This window comes from Mobula birostris, chromosome 6 (genome assembly GCF_030028105.1).
Source record: "Mobula birostris isolate sMobBir1 chromosome 6, sMobBir1.hap1, whole genome shotgun sequence".
In the NCBI taxonomy this organism is placed as follows: Eukaryota; Metazoa; Chordata; class Chondrichthyes; order Myliobatiformes; family Myliobatidae; genus Mobula; species Mobula birostris.
This window is the reverse complement of record NC_092375.1, coordinates 172355062-172377773: the sequence shown is the minus strand read 5'-3', so window position 1 is coordinate 172377773 and position 22712 is coordinate 172355062. Positions and strand designations below refer to the sequence as shown.

General features: G+C 40.7%; 1 protein-coding gene across 2 annotated transcripts in view; it reads right to left on the bottom strand.

Annotated features, from left to right (window-relative positions):
* Positions 1 to 16565: 16565 nt before the first annotated feature.
* The window catches only part of erich2 (glutamate-rich 2), a 61906-nt gene continuing 55759 nt past the window's right edge, over positions 16566 to 22712 (bottom strand). For both annotated transcript variants that reach the window (XM_072259655.1, XM_072259654.1), the window contains one exon: positions 16566 to 18633. In XM_072259655.1, the coding sequence (XP_072115756.1) occupies positions 18524 to 18633 (110 nt within the window). In that variant the 3' untranslated portion in view covers positions 16566 to 18523. The remainder of the gene's footprint in view (positions 18634 to 22712) is intronic.

Sequence of the window (22712 nt, the reverse complement as noted above, 5' to 3'; positions counted from 1 at the left end):
TTTATTCCATTCTTTGCCTCCTGCCAATCAATCACTGCTTTATCCACACTAGAATCTTTCCTTTAATACCACGGACTCTTATCTTGTTATGCAGCCTCATGTGTGGCACCTTGTCAAAGGCCTTCTAAAAATCCAAGTGCACAAGATCAACTTATTCTCCTTCGTCTATCCTGCTTGTTATTTCTTCAAAGAATTCCAATAGATTTGTCAGGCAGGATTTTCTCTTGAAGAAACCATGCTGACTATGGCTTATTTTATCATGTGCCTCCAAGTACTCTGACACCCCAGCCTTAACAATCGACTCCAACATCTTCCCTACTACTGACATCAGACTAACTGGCATATAATTTCCTTTCTTCTGTCTCTCTCCCTTCTTGAAGAGTGGAGTGATTCTTGCAATTTTTCAGTCTTCTGGAACCGTTCCAGAATCTAATGACTCTTGAAAGATCATTACTAATGCCTCCACAATCTCTTCAGCTATGTCTTTCAGAACCCTGGGGTGTGGTCCATCTGGTCCAAATGACTTATCTATCATCAGGAGATGTTGGATTTTGTGTAGTGAGAGGGAGATTTCAAAAGAGAGCAGGGGCAGTCAGGACATTTGGCATGCCACAGTTCCATGTTGGATTTTCCATAATTGGGTATTTAACAAGGGCCAATAAAAAGAAGCCAGGTTTAAGCAGCATGGCCATTGTGGGAGTGGGGAATTCAGGATTTTGCTCAGTGAGGCTTAGGCAGAAGATGTAGGTAGATTTTTTTCCGTTTAATTTTCCTTCTTTATTATTGCACAGTTAGAGCAGTGCACAGAATGACAGGATCATAGGATGCTCCTTTTGCAGGATGTGGGAAGGCAGGGAGACCTCCAGTGTCCCTGATGACTCCATCTACATGAGGTACATCCAGCAGCAGTTTCTTTCAGACTGTGTTGAGGAAGAAGAGCTGGAGCTGGACGAACTTCAGATCATTTGTGAGGCTGATGGAATGATCATCAGGTGCTACAGAGAGGTATTTACTCTCAAGGTGTAGGGTACAGGTAACTGGGTGATGGTCAGGAGGGATAAAGGAGATAGACAGCCAGAGCAATATAACCCCGTGGCCATTACCCTCAGTAATAGGTATACAATTTTGGGTACCGTTGGAGTGTTGACCTAACAGGTCTCTGGCATAGAGTCTGGCTCTGTGGCTCAGAAGGGAAGTGGGGAGAAGAGGTGAGCTATAGTGATAAGAGATTCATTGATTAGGGGACCAGACAGGAGGTCCTGTGAAAGCGAATGAGATTCTGTGGCTTCCCAGATGCCAAGGTCAGGGATATCTTTGATTGAGTCCACTGCATTCTTAAATGGGAGGCTGAGTGGCCAGAGATCGTAGTCTGCATCGGTTCCAATAACCTAAGTAGGAAAGGTGGCGATGTCTTCCAAAGTGAGTTTAGGAAATGAGATGGGCTTCCAGAGTTGTGATCTCAGGATTGCTATCCATGCCACGTGTTAGTGAGGCAGAAATGGAAAGATCATATAGATTAACGTGGGTAAGGAGATGGTGCAAGGGGGAAGGCTTCAGATTTTTGGATCATTGGACTCTCTTCCAGTGAAGATGGGATCTGTACAGAAGGGACTGTTTGCACCTGAACTGGATGTGGACTGATATCCTTGTGGGAACTTTTGCTAGCGCTGCATGGTAGAGCTGGGGGGGGGGGGTGTGTTAAACTAGATATGCAAAGGGATGAGAATCAGACAGATTATGGAGTGGTTGTGGGGAAAGATTTTGTTAAGCCTACATGCAAAGTCAGATACTGAAAGGTTAAGCATAGTGGGACTATCATTCTGAGTTGTGAATATTTCAATGCAAGGAGTGTTGTAGGAAGGTGGATGAACTTAGAGCATGGATCAGCATGTGGAATTATGACACTGTAGCAATTAGTGATACTTGTTTTCAGGGGGCAAGACTGGCAGCTCAGTGTTCTGGGATTCTGTTGTTATAGACATGATAGAGTGGGAGAGATTAAGGGGTGAAGGGTGGCATTACTCTTCAGGGAAAATATCATGGCAATGCTTAGACAGGACAATCTGAAGAGTTTATCTACTGAGGAATAAGAAATGGATGATCACATTAATGGGATTATATTGTAGACCAGTGGGATTTAGAGGAGCAAATTTGTAGAGAGGTCACAGACTATTGCAAGATACATAAAGTTGTGATAATAGTTGATTTTAACTTAACTTTCCCAAGAGTGCAGGAGAATGAGGGGATATTTGATAGAGGTATACAAAATTATGAGGGATATAGATAGAGTAAATGCCAGCAGGTTTTTTTCTACAGAGGTTGTGTGAGACTAGAACTAGAGGTCATGGGTTAAAGGCAAAAGAAGAAATGCTTAAGGGGAACATGAGGGGAACTTCTTCACACAGAGGTTGGTGAGACCGTGGAATGAGCTGCCAGTGGAAGTGGTGGATGTGGGTTCAATTTCAACATTTAAGAGACATTTGGATAGGTATATGGATAGGCGGGGTATGGAGGTCTTTGGTTTCGGTGCAAGTCAATGGAACTAGGCAGATTAAGTTTGGTATGGACTTGATGTTTTAGTGCTGTAGTGTTCTGTGACTCTGACTCTGTAAAATGAGCCTAAATATTGAGATTGAGCCTACAGCACCCAGGAAGTCAACACATAGAAACAAATGAAACAGCAAGGGTCACCAGTGTCAGAGTGAATCACTGAAGGTATGAACCTTGGTTGCTAATGGTCAGAATGAATTTGTATCTGCCACCAATAGTCACTATATGTCACCAAATTTTTCCAGCATGAACCACAAATAGAGTCAGATTTGGTCTTAGAAATTGCTGAGTAAGTAACCCTGGATTCCAAAGGGTCACAGTCTATCAACAATAACATCAAGGTAGGTTATCGAGATGGTCAAAGTGACTCATTAAGGTGTCTCCAATGGTCCACTCTTCTGTTCTACCAGGTTCCTTCTTCCCCAACCCCTTTACTTTCTTACACACCTGGCTTCACCTATCACCTTCAAGCTTGTCCTCTTTCCCCCCCCCCCTTCTTATTCTGGTGTCTTCCCCTTTTCCTTTCCAGTCCCGATGAAGGGTCTCGGCCCGAACATCGACTGCTAATTCATCGTCACAGATGCTGCCTGACCGGCTGAGTTCCTCCAGCATTTTTGTATGTTGCACTGGATTTCCAGTACTGTATTTACATAATCTTTTGTGTTTATCTTTAAGGAGTTTACATGAAAATGAAGTCAATCACAGGAGTACTCCTCTTCATTCCAAATGTATTGCTTCATATTTTCCTGGTTTGATTTGCTACGTCTCACACAGCCAATTGTTGTCACACCTTAATCACGGCTCCTTCTCAAGGAGGATTCATTGAAGGATATCACAAATGGATGGGGATCTGTCGAAGACCCTGTCTTAGAGCTATATTCAAACTTTGGTTCTTTGCATCCACTTTTCGATACCCCAAGCGTAAGACCTAAAAGACGAGCGCCCTTTGGGTTCCAAGGCTTTGCGGCACTGGGGATGAGCTGATTCTATGCCAGTGCCACCAACAGAAGTGTTGCGGGAGAAAACGGAACTGGGGACTCTGTACTCGGCGAATCGCGCACTCTCTCCCTTTCTCTTGCTGGTGGGGGAGAGTTCGCTGTTGATTCTTGAATCAGAGAACTTGGGGAAAAAGCGACGAGGCAGACTTTAACATTGTAAATTAGCAAGTTGTTTTGTTTACATCTCTCCTTTCACTGTGAAAGGGTGACATCTTTCTGTCCCTTTATAAGGGAGAGAGAGAGAGAGCTTGCGGTATGTAGCGATTAACTTTTGTTGTACTACAGATCATGATCTTTCTTGGGAGCTTTGCTAGCTTGGTGGGTGGAGGGTGCTGATGTGTTTTTTTGCTGAAGGAAGTGGGGAGGGGGAGGGTTGTTGCTTTGCTGCTGCTAGTGCGTGGGAGGGCGAGTAGGTTGGCTTTGGGATTCTATTGTTTTTACTGTCATTCATTCTTTGAGGTACTCTGTTTTCGTGGATGTCTGCGAAGAATAATTTCAGTTTGTGTATTATATACATTCTCTGACATTAAATTGAACTATTGAAAAAGGGACCCAGCATGGGGATGAACAGACCCACTCAGCAGTCTTTCAGATACGAAAACTTCCAATCTTGAGTCAAACATGGATCCATCTTGGCACATCCCCTGGGATGCAATTCTCTTTAACATTTATAATCAGTATTCCACGTGAGACTGTGTCTAGTGTTAAAACCAATACAAACTATATCAAATATGCTACTTTCAGCAATGTTCCATGTTAACTTACCAAATATTTAATCAACATTATCAGCTCTCGCAAAAATCCTTGCAAAGCTACATAGCTGGCTCTCTTGGAAAAGAGAGTGGAATTGGCCCTCCTTATCAGACAATTGATGACAAATTTGGAAATGTAGCAAATGTTTAGATATAAAGTATACAGTTATATTCATACAGCATTAAAACAGGCCCTTTGACACTACTATGTCTAGGGTGGCCAGCAAGTACCTATCAATACTAACTCCATTTCCTAACACTCAGCTCTTAGCCTCCTGCTGTTTCAAGTGCTTATCTAAAGTGTTGTGAAAACACCTACCTTTACAAATCCACAGGCACGAGTTCCACATTTCAACTGCACTCTGGGTGAACTTTTCTAGCCTCAAATTCCTCTGAGTATTTTACAATTTATTTTAATCCTCTTCTTAGTAACACCTCTGCCATGGGGAAAAAGAAACAAAATGCTAGAGGAACCCAGCTGGTCAGGAAGCATCTAAGGAGGCGAAGGAATAGTTGATATTTGAGGTAGATATCAGGACAAGAATGTAAGGAGTTTAAGGCGAAGTGGGGCGGGGTGGGGGGGGGGAAGGCAGGAAAAGGCAGATTATGGTGAGCAGGCGATGATGGGCAGATTGAGCCAGGTGGGGGGAGAAGACAGTGATAGAGACTGTCTTCCTTTCCCCACCTGTCAACAGTGGGACAACAAAGGGCTTCATCACCTATAGTAGAGGGAAAGCCACATTTCCTGAAAAAGGAGGACATGTGCGCAAAGAGACGGGAGGAATCGAAGATCGGTGTCCTGGCAGGAGAGCGGTGTGTCGTGGGGGTTGGAAAATCTAAGGCTGTGTGCCCCGGAGACCTGAGATCTTTGGTGCCAACTCTCCGGACGCAGAACTCGGAAAAAGTAACGCAACAGGCTCTTAACATTGTAAACCAGTGAGTTGTTTGTTATGTCTCCTCTCTCGCTGTGAACTCGGCTATAACCGGCGCACCAATTGCGAGTTGGAGAGCTTCGAGAGAGGAGGCGGCACACAGGTCTGGGAACAAAGTTTTAAAGGGGAAAGCTTCGTGGGAACTCGGCTATAACTGGAGCACCATTTGTGAGTTGGAGAGCAGGGCAGGCTGAGGCATAAGAGGGAGACGCTGCCTAGCGGAGTGGTCATCAAAGGATTGGGCATCGGCGGAGTGGTCTGAGGCAGAGTGATAGGGCTTTGGCTCATTTGGGCTTCGGTGAGGTAAGTGGGTAAGTGGACTTCGTTTTTTTCCTTGCATTTTTTTTTAGAAGAAAAGAGAGCATGTCTGTCGGGTTAGTACTTTACTCTGGGTGTCAGATGTGGGAATCCAGGGAATCTTCCAGTCTCCCAGATGGCTACATCTACGCCAGGTGCACGAGATGCAGCTCCTGAAAGACCGTGATCTAGAGCTGTGGCTTGATGACCAACAGCTTATTAGGGAACGTAAGCAGGCGATAGATAGGTTCTACAAGGAGTTAGTCACCCCGAGGCTGCAGGAGTTAGATAAGTGGGTGACGGTCAGGGGAGGGAAGGGAAGAGCTCAGATAGTAGAGAGCGCCCCCTCAGTAATCGTTATCTCGTTCTGGATGCTGCTGAGGAGGGGTGACCTGACAGGATGACCACGGCGATTGGCTTTCTGGCAATGAGCCTGGTTCCGTGGTGCAGAAAAGAGAGAAAAAGATGAGGAATGCAGTAGTCATAGGGGATTCCATAGTGAGGGGAACAGACAGGAGTTTCTGTCAGCCTGATAGAGATACCTGCATGGTGTGTTTCCTCCCAGGTGCCAGGGTACGGGATATCTCGGATCAGGTGCAGTATTCTGAAAGAAGAGGGTGAACAGCCAGAAGTCTTGATACATGTTGGTACCAATGAGATAGGTAGAAAAAGGGAGGAGGTCCTAAAGAGAGAATTCAGGGAGTTGAGTAGGAAGCTGGACCTCCAGGTTAGTAATCTCAGGATTGCCACATGCTAACCAGTGCAGGAATAGCATGATCAGGCATATTAACGTGTGGCTGAGAGACTGGTGTAGGGGGTAGGGCTTCAGGTTCTTGAATCATTGGGGTCTCTTCTGGGGGCAGGTACGACCTGTCCAAAAAGGATGGGTTACACTTGACCCCAAAGGGGTCCAACATCCTAGCAGGTAGGTTTAATAGAGCTGTTGGGGAGGGTTGAAACTAATTTGGCAGGGGGATGGGAACCGGAGTGATATGGCTGAGGAAGGGGAAAACATAAATAAATCAAAGATAATGTGCAACAGAGATGATAGAAAGGACAGGCAGGAGATGAGGCATAATCACAGCCAGTGGGATGAGTTACAAGGCAATAGAGGCGTGGTGCAGTTAAAACAGAAAGCAATAAATACTGGACTGAAAGTGTTGTATTTGAATGCACACAGCATACGAAATAAAATGGACAATCTTGAAATTCAGCTACAGATCAGCAAGTATGACGTTGTGGTTATCTCCGAGACTTGGCTAAAGGATGGCTGCCATTGAGAGCTGAACGTCCAAGGACTTGGGGTGTATCGGAAAGATAGGTTAGTAGGCAGAGGGGTTGTTGTGGCCCTGACATAGGATCGGAAGGTGTAGCGTCTCTATGGGTTGAGTTACGAAAAGGCAAGGGTAAAAGGACCCTAATGGCAGTTGTATAGGCCTCCAAACAGCAGCCGGGATGTGGATTACAAATTACAGCAGGAGGTAGAAAAGGCGTGTCAGAAGGGCAATGTCATGATAATTGTTGGGGATTTTAACATGAAAGTAGATTGCGAAAACCAGGTCAGTACTGGACCTCAAGAGAGAGAATTTGTAGAATGTCTAAGGGATGGCTTTTTAGAACAGCTTGTTGTTGAGCCCACTAGGGGATCGGCTGTGCTGGATTGGGTGTTGTGCAATGATCTGGAAGTGATAAGAGAGCTCAAGGTTAAGGAACCCTTGGGAATAATGATCACAATATAGTCAAGTTCACTTTGAAATTTGAGAAGGAGAAACTAAATTCCAATGTGTCAGTATTTCAGTGGAATAAAGGAAATTACAATGGCATGAGAGGGGAACTGGCCAAGGTTGACTGGAAAGAGACATTAGCAGGAAGGACAGCAGAGCAGGAACGGCTGGAGTTTCTGTGAAAAATGAGGGAAGTGCAAAACAGATACATTCCAAATAGGGAGAAATTTTCGAATGGAAGAAGGACACTACGTGGCTGACAGGTGAAGTCAGAGTCAGAGTAAAAGCAAAAGAGAGGGCATACAAGGATAGATATAAGACCAATAGAAAATGATGCTGGAGATATTGTAATGAGAGAGGCAGAGATGGCAGAGGAACAGAATGTGTATTTTGCATCAGTCTTCACAGTGGAAAGACATCTGCAGTATACCAACATTCAAGAGTGTCAGGGAAGTGAAGTATGTGCAGTGAAAATTACGACTGAGGAGGTGCTTAGGAAGCTTAATAGTCTGATGGTGGATTAATCTCTTGGATCTAATGGAATGCACCCTCCAGTTCTGAAGGAAGTAGCTGGAGAGATTGTGGAGAAATTAACTATGAACTTTCAAGAATTGATAGATTCTGGCATTGCGCTAGATGACTGAAAAATTGCAAATATTACTCCACTATTTAAGAAGGGTGGGAGGCAGCAGAAAAGAAACTATAGACCTGTTAGCCTCACATCAGTAGTTGGGAAGTTGTTGGAATCGGTTATTAGGGATGAGATTACAGAATACCTGGAGGCACGTGGCAAGATAGGCCAAAGCCAGCATGGTTTCCTGAAAGGAAAATCCTGCTTGACTAACCTACTGCAATTTTTTGAGGAAATTGCAACAGGGTAGATAAAGGAGATGCAGTAGATGTGCCCTACTTGGATTTTCAGAAGGCCTTTGACAAGGTGCCACACATGAGGCTGCATAGCAAGATAAGAGCCCATGGAATTACAGAGGAGTTACTAGCATGGGTGGAACATTGGTTAATCGGCAGAAAACAAAGAGTGGGAATAAAGAGATCCTATTCTGGCTGGCTGCTGGTTACCAGTAGAGTTCCACAGGTGTCGGTGTTGGGATCACTGCTTTTTACGATGTATGTCAATGATTTGAACTATGGGATTAATGGATTTGTGGCTAAATTTGCCAATGATACAAAGATAGGTGGTGGAGCGGATAGTGTTGAGGAAACAGGGAGCCTGCAGAGACACTAAGATAGTTTAGGGGAATGGGCAAAGAAGTGACAAATGAAGTACAATGTTGGAAAGTGTATGGTCATGCACTTTGGTGGAAGAAATAAATGGGCAGACTATTATTTAGACGGGGAGAAAATTCAAAATGCAGAGATGCAAAGGGACTTGGGAGTCCTTGTGCAGGATACCCTAAAGGTTAAACTCCAGGTTGAGTTGGTGGTGAAGAAGGTGAATGCAATATTGGCATTCATTTCTAGAGGTACAGAATATAAGAGCAGGGATGTGATGTTGAGGCTCTATAAGCCACTCATGGGACCACACTTGGAGTATTTGGTGCAGCTTTGGGCTTCTTATTTTAGAAAGGATATACTGACATTGGGAGAGGGTTCAGAGAAGATTCACGAGAATGATTCCAGGAATGAAAGGGTTACCATACGAGGAACGTCTGGCAGCTCTTGGGCTGTATTCCCTGGAGTTCAGGAGAATGAGGGGGGAATCTCATAGAAACATTCCAAATGTTAAAAGGCTTAAACAGATTAGATATGGCAAAGTTATTTCTCATGGTAGGAGAGTCTAGGACAAGAGGGCACAACTTCAGGATTGAAGGACATCCATTTAGAACAGAGGTGCAGAGAAATTACTTTAGTCAGAGGGTGGCAACTCTGTGGAATTTGTTGCCACGAGCAGCTGTGGAGGCCAAGGCATTGGGTGCACTTAAGGCAGAGATAGACAGGTTCTTGATTAGCCATGGCATCAAAGGGTATGGGGAGGAGGCAGGGGAGTGGGGACAACTGGAAGAATTAGATCAGCCCATGATTGAATGGCGGAGCAGACTCGATTGGCAAAATGGCCTTCTTCTGCTCCTATATTTTATGGTCTTATGTCTGAGATCCCATATCGCCAAACAATATAATGGCAGTGGCATATGAGAACAGAATATTCAAAAATCATAGAGAACCTCACAGAGGAGGTCACTCAGTCCATTAGATTATGTTGGCCAGAAGATAGTACTCCAGCTTGATCTCATCTTTCATTACTTGGCCTGTCATCATGGCTCTTCAGATACACATAAAAATATTTTTGCCTCTGCAAATTCCAATGTCCTGACACCCTCCAGCTGACAAACTAAATGTGTTATCTATCTTATAATCCTACAGATAACTTTAAATCTACATCCTCTAGTTTGACCCTCAGTTAAGGAAAATATAGCCTTCCTATTTACCCTATTTACGATCTTCAGTTAAATCTTCCTTTGGGCCTGTCCGTTACAAAAAAAGCTTGCTTATCCAATATTCCACTGCAATTTTCCAGTCCTCTTTGAACCCTCAAGCATCTCTTCTGCACTCTTTCCAGTGAAGTCATACCTCTTCCATAATCTATTGACCAGAAGTGTATGCAGTATTCAGGCTGTGGGATAAGTGTCGTGTACAGTTCTAGCATTACCTTTCTCTATGTTGGAAATGCTTCCCGTCCCTCAGCTAAATTTTTGGATCCAACATCAGTGCCTGCATATTCCATTCCAAGATGTGTACCATTTTATCTTGAAAACATATTGCCATTTCTTCATAGTTGCTGGGTCTGAATTCTGGAATTCCTAGTAAAAATACTGAAAGAGAAGGATTCAGCACTTCAAGGTAGATCACTCTATAGGACAGGATTGCCAGTGATACACACAGAAAATGATTTTTTTAAAAAACTGCTGTTGCCATAAATCTGAAATAGAAAACAAACAAAAATATTCAAAATACTCTCAATGAGAAGATAAACAGAATTAATGTCAGAAATCTGATATGCACATCCTGAAACAGTTTGATAATACTTCTAGTCATCATTGTGCCAAATCTCCTTTTTCTTGGTCTATCTTTCATTGCACTTCTTTGTAGTATATTGGCAGCCATTTTACAATGTAGAGCAACTTCAAAAATGTGGGCAACATGGTTAAAAAGAACAGATGATATGTAAAGCAAGTCTAATTATTTCTGAAGAATAGTTAGTTTAGTTTATTGCTGGTAAGTTCGTAACTTCAGTAATTATCGTAGCAGATTTCTCACCTCTTCTGAGTAAAGTTGGTTGCCTCACTTTTTACTTGAGAATCGTAGGCATTGGTGCGATGAGTCTCCCTTTGGAGCCTTCCTTGGTATCTATTAACACTCAGCAAAGCCATCTTTGATATCATTACCATTAATTTAACTCTCATATAACACCATCAGCCTTCCTATCCCCAGATGGTGGTTTCCTTAATTTCTATAAAGCTCTATAATCTATCTTCCCTACCTTTCATACAGTATATCTCTAATGTATCCTTGGCTATCAGAATAGTATACTTCATGACACTGATTTCCTACCAATAATACTGCATGTAAATAGCAATTATTGTAATTGAAATTCATTAATTAACATACTTAATTCATCATACTACAACAGTAATAAAAAATGTCCCCCTGATCTGTTTGTGATGGCTTTATTCTTTCCCTGATTGAAAATCACAACAAATGGATAGAAAAAATATTTAATTTTCTTGCCATCAAGTGAGACATAACTGTGTATTCAACCTCTCTACATCTAGATCTGCCTAACCTCAGGAATCTCTTGATATCAGATATGAACAGTGAAAGTTGTTGTTTCTCGCACAGTTCTGTTATGTATATTCCATACCTGTATAGGGTTTAATCTCTTTTCAGCTTTCTAAACCTGCCTTTTTTCCCCCTTTATTCAACTTTCAATATGGGCAAGATGAACAAGTGTGAACATCTGAATGTCCAGTGTTCCTTAGACTTGTTGACCTTAATTTTCACCGTTATGGGAACACATTAGCCCTGCACTCAATTTTTGTATGCATCATGGGTCAGAACTGAGCTTAATTTCAGTTTGGGAGAAGCCCATGCATAAAATTTCAAATTCATGATGATCACTATTGACAAGGCTGGACTTATGGTTGGAGCTTGCCATATAGTTCATTTAGAATGTGCTCACTAAAAATGAAAATGCAACTTGCACTATGGATTGAAGCTGTGCCCCCATTGGGGCACTGCAGTTGGTCTGATGACACTACAGCTCAGGGCGTCAGAGCGTGGAGTTCAACTCCAGCATCCTCTGTACGAGGTTTGTACGTCCTTCCCATGAGTGTCTGGGTTTCCTCCCACAATCCAAAAACATACCGTTTAGTAGGTTAATTGGCTATCGCAAACTGTCCTGTGATTAGGCCAGGGTTAAATAGGTAAGTTGCTGGGCAGTGCAGCTCGTTGGGCTGGAAGGGCCTGTCTCTGTGATATGTAAAAATAAAATAACACCTAAGGGTGACATCATTCCCCATTAACCTGTACTGGTTGAAAAGAACTGATTGAAAATCCTCTGCAACTGAGAGTAAAGTCGTGATGTTTTTGTGGCAAGCCATGAGGCCCTACACCCAGATAATTACTCTAAAATCAAAATAGGGGGTAGATCCCCAAGGAAAGTGCGTTTTGTTACCCCAATTCTTAAAATATTTCCTAAGAGAAATTTGGATACCAGGTAAATAAATTAGGTTGAAACAAATTGTTAAATGTAAGATTTTAAAATACACATGAACACTATGCAAATCATTAACAACAATAAAGTAAAATAATAAAAAAACTCCTCTCCTCCAATCTGAAAGAAACCAATGAAATGAATGGGGTTCTAGTCACACCACAACTCCAATGATGGGATCTAAAAGGAAATATTGCTGTTGATTAATAGGATCTACAATTGCCAGAGATCTTGCAGAGTATAACTGAGACACATATACTTCCAGAAGTTTGCATAGATTTGGCATGTCATATAAAACTTTGATAAACTTGTATAGATGCACAGTGAAGAGTATCCTGACTGGTTGCATCATGGCTTGGTAAGGAAACACCAATGCCAGGGATGAAAAAGTCTATAAAAAGTGGTGGATACAGGGCAGTCCATCACAGGCAAAGTCCTCCCTACCATTGGACACATTCACAAGAAGTGCTACCACTAGACAGCAGCATCTATCATCAAGGACCCCATCATCCAGGCCATACTCTCTTCTTGCTACTATATTGGACAAGAGGTACAGGAGCCTTAGGACCCATACCACCAAAATTATTACCCTATAACCATCAGGCTCCTGAACCAGTGTGGATAACTTCACTCACTTCAGCACTGAGCTGACTTCACATCCTATAGACTTACTTTCAAAGAACTCTACAACTCAAGTTCTCAGTATTATTTATTGACTTTTATTATTTGCACAATTTGTCTTCTTTTGCACATGGGTTGTTTGTCAGTCTTTGTTATTTATAGTTTTTTTTCATAAATTCTATTGTATTTCTTTATTTTCCTGTAAATGCCTGCAAGAAAATGAATCTCATGAATATGGTGAAATACATGTTCTCTGATAATAAATTGACTTTGAAGTTTTTTTCCATTGTTTTTCAATGTTGCTGAAATTCAGAAATCTTAAAAACAATTAAAAGTAAATAAGTAAAACATTTAAAATCACTAAAACACTAGAAGCATGAATAATAATAAGAACAATAATAATAATAAACAAGAGAAAATCTGCTGATGCTGGAAATCAAAGTAATGCACACAAAATGCTGGAGGAACTCAGCAGGCCAGGCAGCATCTATGGGAAAGAGTAAATATTCAATGTTTCATCAGGTCTGGGGGAGGGGGGAAGAAAAAGAGATGAGGTCAGATAAAGATGGTGGGGGGAGGAGAGGAAGAAGTACAAGGTAGTAGGTGATGAGTGAAACCAGCAGAGGGGGAGGGGTGAAGTAAAGATTGGTGGAAGAGATAAAGGCTGAAGAAGGGGGGATCTGATAGGAGAGGACAGAAGGCCATGGAAGAAAGGGAAGGGGGAGGAGTACCAGAGAGAGGTGATGGGCAGGTAAGGAGATAAGATGAGAGAGGGGTATGGGAATGGGGAATGGTGAAGGAGAGGTGGGGGTGCAATTACTGGAAGTTCAGGAAATCAATGTTCATGCCAGCAGGTTGGAGGCTATCCAGATGGAATATAATAAGGTGTTACTCCTCCGACCTGAATGTGGCCTCATCAAGGCAGTAGAGGAGGCCATGGACTGACATATCTGAATGGAAATGGCAAGTAGAATTGAAATGATGGCCACTGGGAGGTCCCACTTTTTCTAGTGGATGTAGCATAGGTGTTCAGTGAAGCAGTCTTCCAATCTATGTCAGCTTTCACCGATATACAGGAGGCCACACCGAAAGCACCGGACACAGTATATGACCCCAACAGACTCACAGGTGAAGTGTCGCCTCATCTGGAAGGACATTTTGGGGCCCTGAATGGTAGTGAGGAAAGAGGTGTAAGGGTAGGTGTGGCACTTGTTCCGCTTGCAAGGGTAAGTACCAGGAGGGAGATCAGTGGGGAGGGTAGAATGGACAAGGGAATTGCATACGGAGCGATCCCTGTGAAAAGTGGAAAGTGGGGGAGGGAAAGATATGCTTGGAGGTGGAGATGGTGGAAGTTACGGAGAATTATGTGTTGGATGCGGAGGCTGGTGAAGTCGGGGGGAACCCTATCCCTGGAGTGGTGGCAGGTGGGTGGGGTGAGGGCAGACTTGTGTGGAGAGTGAGGGCAGCGTTGATAGTGGAGGAAGGGAAGCCCCTTTCTTTGAAGAAGGAGGACATCTCATTAGTTCTAGAATAATAATAACAAACAACTTCCCTTATTTCTACCTTCCTTCCTCACAGGTATACAATCTCTATTGAAGTGATTGGGTTCACAGATCCAGCACTAGGTTTAAACTGGACAGCATCCAACAGCAGATTCCTTGGTATTATTGTTGGGAAATCAGAAGGATCCTGTTCTATTGCTAAACTCCAAATGGAGTCTAATGGCAGAGCACATCTAGAGAAATGTTAGATCCCAGTAAGCAAGTTTGTTACTTATGTATCTGCACAGGAGAGCTGAAATTGTATTATTTACACGATATAGAGAAATATGCAGTTCTAGCACTGTATTAAACTATTAAATTTTGCATTTGATTTTAAGTGTAGAGCTTATTGTTTCAAATATGAGAATGGAAAATTAGCAATCTGTATAGAAGAATAAGGAAATTATAGGTAATGATTTGTTAGCATTGACATGGTGTGAGGATAGATTAGACTGCTATGAGTTCTGACCTTAAAGGACTGAGTAGAGTTTTGGATAGTACAAGAAATACATAAAAATAGTAGGAAAATGCAACTTCAATTTAGTGAGATATCTCAGTAGAATAAGAGATTATAGAGAAGAATGTTGAGAAACAAGGTGGTTTTCACTACAGTTCTGATTAGGTGATAGGGTCTTTAAAGGTCATGATAAAGTATTTAGTGATAGATAAATATTGGGCTCTTAGGGGCAAAAGAGGAATGAAGAAATAATTGGGTCAATAAACAAATTTCTGTATTTGTCTTCACAGTGAAAGATAAAGTATTGAGGAACTCTTAGGATCCAGTGGATGTAACATTACTAGATTTTCAAAGGTATTTTTTAAAGATAGTAAATTAAAAATTGTGGGTTCATGGGATTAGGGTAACTTGTTGAAATTGGGTCATAAGATGCTGCAGATGATGGAATCTTGAGTTCCACACAAAAAGCTGGAGAAAATAAGCAGATCGGGCTCCATCAATAGAGGAATATGCACAAACATTTTGGGTTAAGGCCCTTCATCTGAACTGTAAGGTAAATGGGAGATAGCCTGTATACAAAGATAAGAAGGAAGGGGTGAGGTAAAAGCAGCAAGTGAGAGGTGGATCTAGGTGAAGGGGGTGATGGATATATCGGGGAGAGGAGAATGGAAGTGACTGCCTTTTGCCACTATTTAAGAATATGGGATAACTAATTTAAGAAAGGAATAAGGCATTTTTAAAAATCTCTGAGCCTTATGAATCATTGGAACACTTCCCTGAAGAGCTCTGCAAATTAAGTCTTTGAATATTTTTAAAGCAGAGATAGTTTTATTGGTAAGCTTTGGGGTCAAAAAGTTACTGCAAGTGCATAAGAAAGCGGAGTTTTTCATTGCACCTGAGCATTCAAGCACTTGTGCATATACCAATAAACTCAATTTTGACTGTGAGATTAAAATCAGATCAAACATAATTTTATTAAATGCTTAACAGGCTGGAGTAGCCTATTCTGCCCCTGCATCCTTATGGAAGGAAATCAGCACGTCAATGTAGTACTTCTGCTTTGATGTCGATTGTTATGTTAAATCTCTTTGAGGTCAAGTGTTGGTTTCAAGAAAATACTCTCAGGCAACACAAAAAATACTGGAGTATCTCAGCAGTTCAGGTAGCATCTATGGAGGGAAGTGAACAGTCGATTTTTCAGGTGGAGACCCTTCATCAGGATAAAATATTGGTAAGCTTGAGGGTGAAAGGCTACTGCATGTATATAAGAAAGCAGAATTGCACCTATGTACACATGTACTTGTGTATAAGATTTCTTGCATCTGCAGCCTGTCTGTGTCTCCACTGCAGTACTCTTCTTTGCTTCTATAACTAGTAACTAAACATCCTGAATAGAAGTGATTCATTTTTTACTAGAAATGTGGAAATGATTCACTTGACTCATATAAGTTCCACACAGCGATTTCTATAGCATTAATTTGTAATGGATTGAATTTATTTACACTATATGAGGCCAAGGTACAAACATTTTATCTCCTGTAAGGGAAACAGAGCATTTACCATTGGAAAAATCTTAACTTTAACAAATGAATAATCTCTAGCATTGATAGACCAACTTTTAGTTTTTTGATATACAATATAACCTGATAGAATGTTTTTGGTTGAATAAGATAGGTGATAGCAATCTTATAGATCTTACATGCAATATTCATATGACAAACACAATCATTGCTTATTCAATAATGACTAAAGGATCCCGCATTTTTCTATCATTCAAGGTTGCTGATAATCAGAATAATCTAAGTTATTTGCATATTTTTAATAAGTATTTTCATTTTTATTTGGTTGATCCACAAAGTAGTTTTTAACTTCTGTTGTAATCATAAATTATTCCAAAACTTCCAAATTGAATTATTGCAAGTTATCCAATAGTTCAAACTAAGTACACCTTTGCATAAGCACCTTTCTACATTTTGATGTTACACATACATGTAATATAAATATGTAAAATATTATATACAGACATATTATGTACAGTTCTTCTCTGGGATTTTTTTCTTTTAACCTGCCTCGCATTGATCAAACAGCTTGAAGAAATTACTTAGTTAGATTCTGCAAGGGAGATAAAATAATGCATTAAAAGTGGAACCAGATTATTATTTTTTTAAAAAATTATTGTTCTAAACTAGGGGTTCCCAACCTGAGGTTGATGGATCTCTTGCTTCATGGTATTGGTCCATTGCATAAAAAAGGTTGGCAACCCCAATTCTAAACTGTAACATTGTGGCACTCTTGTTTGGATCTGATTTCCTATCTTTCTATGTAATGGATTACAGGATTAAGACTTGAGACCTTTGAATGCTACTTGGAATACAATATGAGCATAACATAAAATATGAGTGAGTCTGTTACATATGGCTGGGGAGGGAAATTGGCAATGTTGGAGAAAATTATATATATGCATATTTGGGAAAGCACAAGTTTTGTAGGCACAGCGTTAAACATGAAAATTGGAAACTTATCTAAGAACTCTGTCATTAGCACTTCAACATTGGTTGAACAAATTCATTATTTTTTGTTACATCATTCTGTATTTAAGAAGCCAGGGTTGTGTACATACAGCTATTGATGCTTCTGGACACATCTTCGGTGATGTTCCTGGAATCATCGGGTGTTTCGGGTCTTTCAACATCATACAACCTCCTCCAGGTGACCCAGCCGGGGCTGATCAGACCCCAGCTTGTGTCCAGATGGCTAGCTACTTATGGCTCTATGGCTCCCCTCTTTTGAGCCACAGCCATCTTGAGGCCCTCTCTGCCACATCGGTGGTACTGTGGATGGCTCTCCTCTTCCCCTCTCCCTCGATGCCCAAAATGCTGAAGGCTCTAACTAAAGAATGGGCTACGAATTCCCTACAACCAACCTCCACTGGGAGACACCTCATTCTCCATCCAGCCTGCTGACAGTTGCTGACCAGTCCTGCATACTTGGAGAGCTTCCTTTCAAAGGCCTCTTCCAAGTTATCTTCCCAGGGTTAAGAAATAAGCATGGGCCATTTAAAAAAAAACTGGATGCTAGGATAGTTTTAACATGTTTAAAGGAGATTGCAACCCTCATTGAGTGATTAAAATTTAATCTGAAATGGCCATATCTAGATTCTATGTTCACATGTATATTACAAATCTGAGATACAAAACTACAACTCAAATTTTCCTACTGCTTGTACAAAATGTTGCTGAGACTTCACTGAACTTTCTGGACATTGTGGCTGTTGTGGAGGAAGAAGTATGGGAAGTAACATTACACTTTATCACAGGGTTTAGAAATAAAACCCAGGTGCATTAACAGTAGATATTACTATTATATTTAATCACAAATTACTATTATATTTAATTACAAAGGGCAAATTTATTAAATTGTGTGGAAGAAAGCTAAGTCATTAAGCAAATGACAGGCCAAACAACTGATGAAACCTTTCTGCTCTAGCAAAAGACTCGTTTTGATTTTTGTTCAATATCTGCAAATAGTTGATGTATGAATGTCCAGGGTGGAAGCGAGATTTGAATTATAATCCATTATAACAGAATCTTAAACATGACAATTCATTGAGTCAACTGTATCTACTAAAATGTGGCAACAAGAGAGGTCTTGATATTTAACAATGCAAAAAGGTTGCAACCAAACAAATTCTTGTTTGATGCTCGATTTTCATATTTTGCTGATCACTAAACTTCTAGCAATTTATCTACTTTAAGCTAAGAATTGAACATTCTTTTAAAGTGCTACTTAGTTAAAGAAAAATGATGATGTAGCTTGCTGATCTTAGAAGTGATAGTAATATGAACATACTTTTCATGGAAATTGTGAATCTCTATGTATGCTATTCACTTTCTGGTGAACCAATAAATTCTTCATCTGATCTTTAATCTTCATCGCTGTCTTCATTACCACTATCTTCACTGTCATCTTCTTCACTGCTGTCACTTTCAGTACTGTCTTCTACATCATTTTGACCAGCTGATGCAGCTTCATCTAAATGCAAGTTGTTAATTCAATAATATTTATTCAATTATATTTAATCAAAGACAAGTTTACTGTAGATTCAGTTTTCAAATGCAATGGTAACAGAAGGGTAAAGAATAGTCTGAATTATAACTCATCTATTAGCGTGGATAGAATGATGTAATAGAGGTCATTGAGAACCTAATTTACAATTAATCATGTGGAACAAATATGGACAATTACAAGGTGAATGAATAATTAGCATCAAAGGTAAGGAACAGAGTGAAGTAATTGAGATGAGGTATTAGTATAGAGTCCATACTCCATATCCCAAGCTATAAAATGGAAAAGCAGATTCACCAGGATATTATGAGGGATGAAGAACTATTTCCACTGGAATAGAATGCATAAAGGGTAACCCGATCAATGTCTTAAAGGTCATAAAAAAAACTGCAAAATGAGTAGTGGTATGTTCTGCCTGTTTCTCAACAATGTGATAAAGAGCACACGTTAATAGCATAAACGTTAATGGTGAGATTAAAAATGTCACAAGAAATAGCTAGAATTTAGGACTCGGAACCGTAGACAATTTTTAAGGCAGAGTCCACAAATTGTCTCCTAAGTGAATTAAAGGGCGTGAGAAATAGAAACAGATGAAACAAAATATGAGTCATAGTGAAGTACAGCACAGAAACTGACCATTCAGCCTATCTAGTCCATACTAAAGCCATTTAAAGTGCCTAATCCTATTGATCTTCACTAGGACCATAGCCCTCCATACCCGTACTATCCATGTACCTATCCAAACTTTCCTTAAACATTGAAATCAAGCTCGCATACAGTACTTGGTTGGCAGCTCATTCCACACTCTCACAGCCTCTGAGTGAAGAAGCTTTCCCCTCTTGTTTCCCTTAAACTTTTCAGCTTTCACCTTTAACCTGTGACCTCTGGTTATAGTCACATATATTGGCTGCAACTTGATGAGTAAAATGTCCAGTTCCTTATAGTGATTCAGAATCAGAATCATTTTATTGTCGCTGTCTTACATGACATGAAATTTGCTGTTTTGCAATAATAGTATAGTGAAAAGACATAAAATTATGAATTACAAAATAAAGAGTGCAAAATATTGAAATGAGAGTTACAATGTGGGAGTAAACTGAGAGGTACTGACCACCATTCAGTCTTAACAGCAGAGTCCCATTTAAATAAAGGTTGGAGCGTCTACTCTCTGCACAGCAGGAAGAAGCAATGAAACAGATGCAGTAAGATGTGTATGAAGACTTTCAGGAACAGAGTATGGATGTTAGTGAGAATGGGTCTGGAACATTGTTAGGGTGATAGAAGATTAATGAGGATTTCTGTCATGTCCAAGAGAGGAAGGAGACATCCAGGGAGTTCTTGAGAGGCTTGGTGGATATATCTTTCCCACTTAAGAGTTTTGAAAATATGGTTCTTCCAACATATTTCAGTGCATAGGACAGAAATTACATCACACCCCACAACAAGCTTTTAACTAAAATTATGTGGCAGTGGAATGATAATGCACAAACATCAAGAGTAAATAATTCTGCATTGCTAGTGAGTCATCCAAGATTCATCAAATAATCAACGTTTTTTTGTAGGAGGTGAACGAACGTACTGAAACTAATATTACAGATATTTTGGAACCTATATGGAAACATTAATGCTCTGAACAAAAAAGACTACAAAAATAACGGATATAGCCCAGTCCATTACAGGTAAACCCCGTCCAACCACTGAGTAGTGCTGTGGCAGGAAAGCAGCATCCATCATCAAGGACCCCCACCATCCAGGCCATGCTCACTTCTTTCTGCTGTCAGCAGAAAGAAGATCTAGGAGCCTTAGGTCCCACACCAACAGGTTCAGAAACAGTTATTATCCCTCAACCATCAGGCTCCTGAACCAGAGTGGATAATTTCACAGACTTTCAATGACTCGACAACTCAGGATTTCAATATTATTTATGTATTTATTTAGTTTTTTTTCTATCTTTGCATTTTGTTGTCTTTTGCACATTGGTTTGTCCATCTTTCATCAACTTAACTGTGTTTCTTTGTATTTGCTGTGAATGCCCACAACAAAATAAATCTCAGGGTAGTACATGGTGACATAATACATGGTGATAATAAATTTACTTTTAACTTTGAACAGGGATCTGTGCTCTCAGTAATACTTGGTTGAATGAGTTTTTGTGGTGGTGTGGTCAAGAAGTAGTATGCTCTCTTCCTAAATGAAATGAAAAGCTTAATGTGATGCTATGGCCACACAAGCCTAAGATCACTCTATTACTAAAACTGACCATGAAAACCTGACAAAATTAAAACACCTGTGAATGCCTCCAATGATACTATCTGTTGAAAGGTAATATTTTAGAGTTAAATATATAATCTTGGCTGACAACTTTTGGAAATAACTTCTGAAATGGAATGTCTTGCTTAATGTTACAACATTATTATTGGTTCTACATCAGTAAAAATTACAAAGTAAAACCATTTACTTCAAATAAGCCTCTACCTTGTCTATTGCCAGGGCAAATACTTTATGAAAAACTCCTGCCCTTTATCTACAATGTAGGAGCCTCAACACTCTAATGCAATGCTGCCATTAACTGAGCCCATCTGGTCTCTGAACAAATTCAGGTAGCGATGTCCTTCTGCATTCAGTGGCTGATTATTCATATTTCTGTACAGAAACCTTGTGTATTTCATTAAGTGTCGGTTGCTAGACAAAATATTATGCTGTTGTTGGCTTCCTGGAGCATTAGTTTTGGGAAATTTATCTACTTGAAAGTATGGATGGTGTCAGTAAAATGACTAGTCGAAAACACCAATAAAGACTCCTTCTTTAAAAGGTTTTTATCCTGAGAAATACAACTGCCAAATTTCTAAGGGTGAATTTCAAAGGATGGAATCAACTGTGTTTGTACCCTGTTGATTGCCTTTTTAAACTGATTATAAAGCCGTTTCTAGATTGAAACCATGGTTGGTATTTCATAATAATTTTAAAACATCAGATACATATTAATATGAAGTTACAATGTCTAAAGTGCATCCAAAATTTCATGGATTTGGAACAATAAGATGACCCAAAGTGCAGCTGAACCATATAAAAATCTTTACCACAGAACTTCTTTGGTCTAAGGTTATGCTGCCATTCTACTGCAATTTCTTGTGGGTTCAGCAGGTTCTGTGGCAAAAGGCAGGAATTCTGCTTGGGGGCAGTATAAGTTCATAGCTTAGGATGGAAGCGATGTGGCATTTACCCTCCTTGCTCCATTTTGATGTACTTTTCCAATTGCTTGCTTTGAAACAACATTTTACAGGAAAATCCAGGCTATGGACAATGATTTACCAGCTTCCTCAGATCACTTATCATGTTGCAGCAGCGACCTCCACGCCTTGTGAACTCAGAGCTTTAGCTGTGATAATGTAAACCCAGCTGCACATTTCAGGTCTCCACTGTTCACCCAAGTCCATTGCTTTGCAGTGATCCTTTTCCCCCTGTTGCTGTAGAACTTTTGACAAGGTCCCACACAGGAGATTAGTGTGCAAACTTAAAGCAGACGGTATTGGGGGTAAGGTATTGATGTGGATAGAGAATTGGTTGGCAGACAGGAAGCAAAGAGTGGAATAAACGGGACCTTTTTAGAACGGCAGGCAGTGACTAGTGGGGTACTGCAAGGCTCAGTGTTGGGACCCCAGTTGTTTACAATATATATTAATGACTTAGATGAGGGAATTAAATGTCCGCATCTCCAAGTTTGCGGATGACACGAAGCTGGGCGGTAGTGTTAGCTGTGAGGAGGATGCAGGGTGACTTGAATAGGTTAGGTGAGTGGGCAAATTCATGGCAGATGCAATTTAATGTGGATAAATGTGAGGTTATCCACTTTGGTGGCAAAAACAGGAAAACAGATTATTATCTGAATGGTGGCCGATTAGGAAAAAGGGAGGTGCAACGAGACCTGGGTGTCATTATACACCAGTCATTGAAAGTGGGCATGCAGGTACAGCAGGCGGTGAAAAAGGTGAATGGTATGCTGGCATTCATAGCAAGAAGATTCGAGCACAGGAGCAGGGAGATAC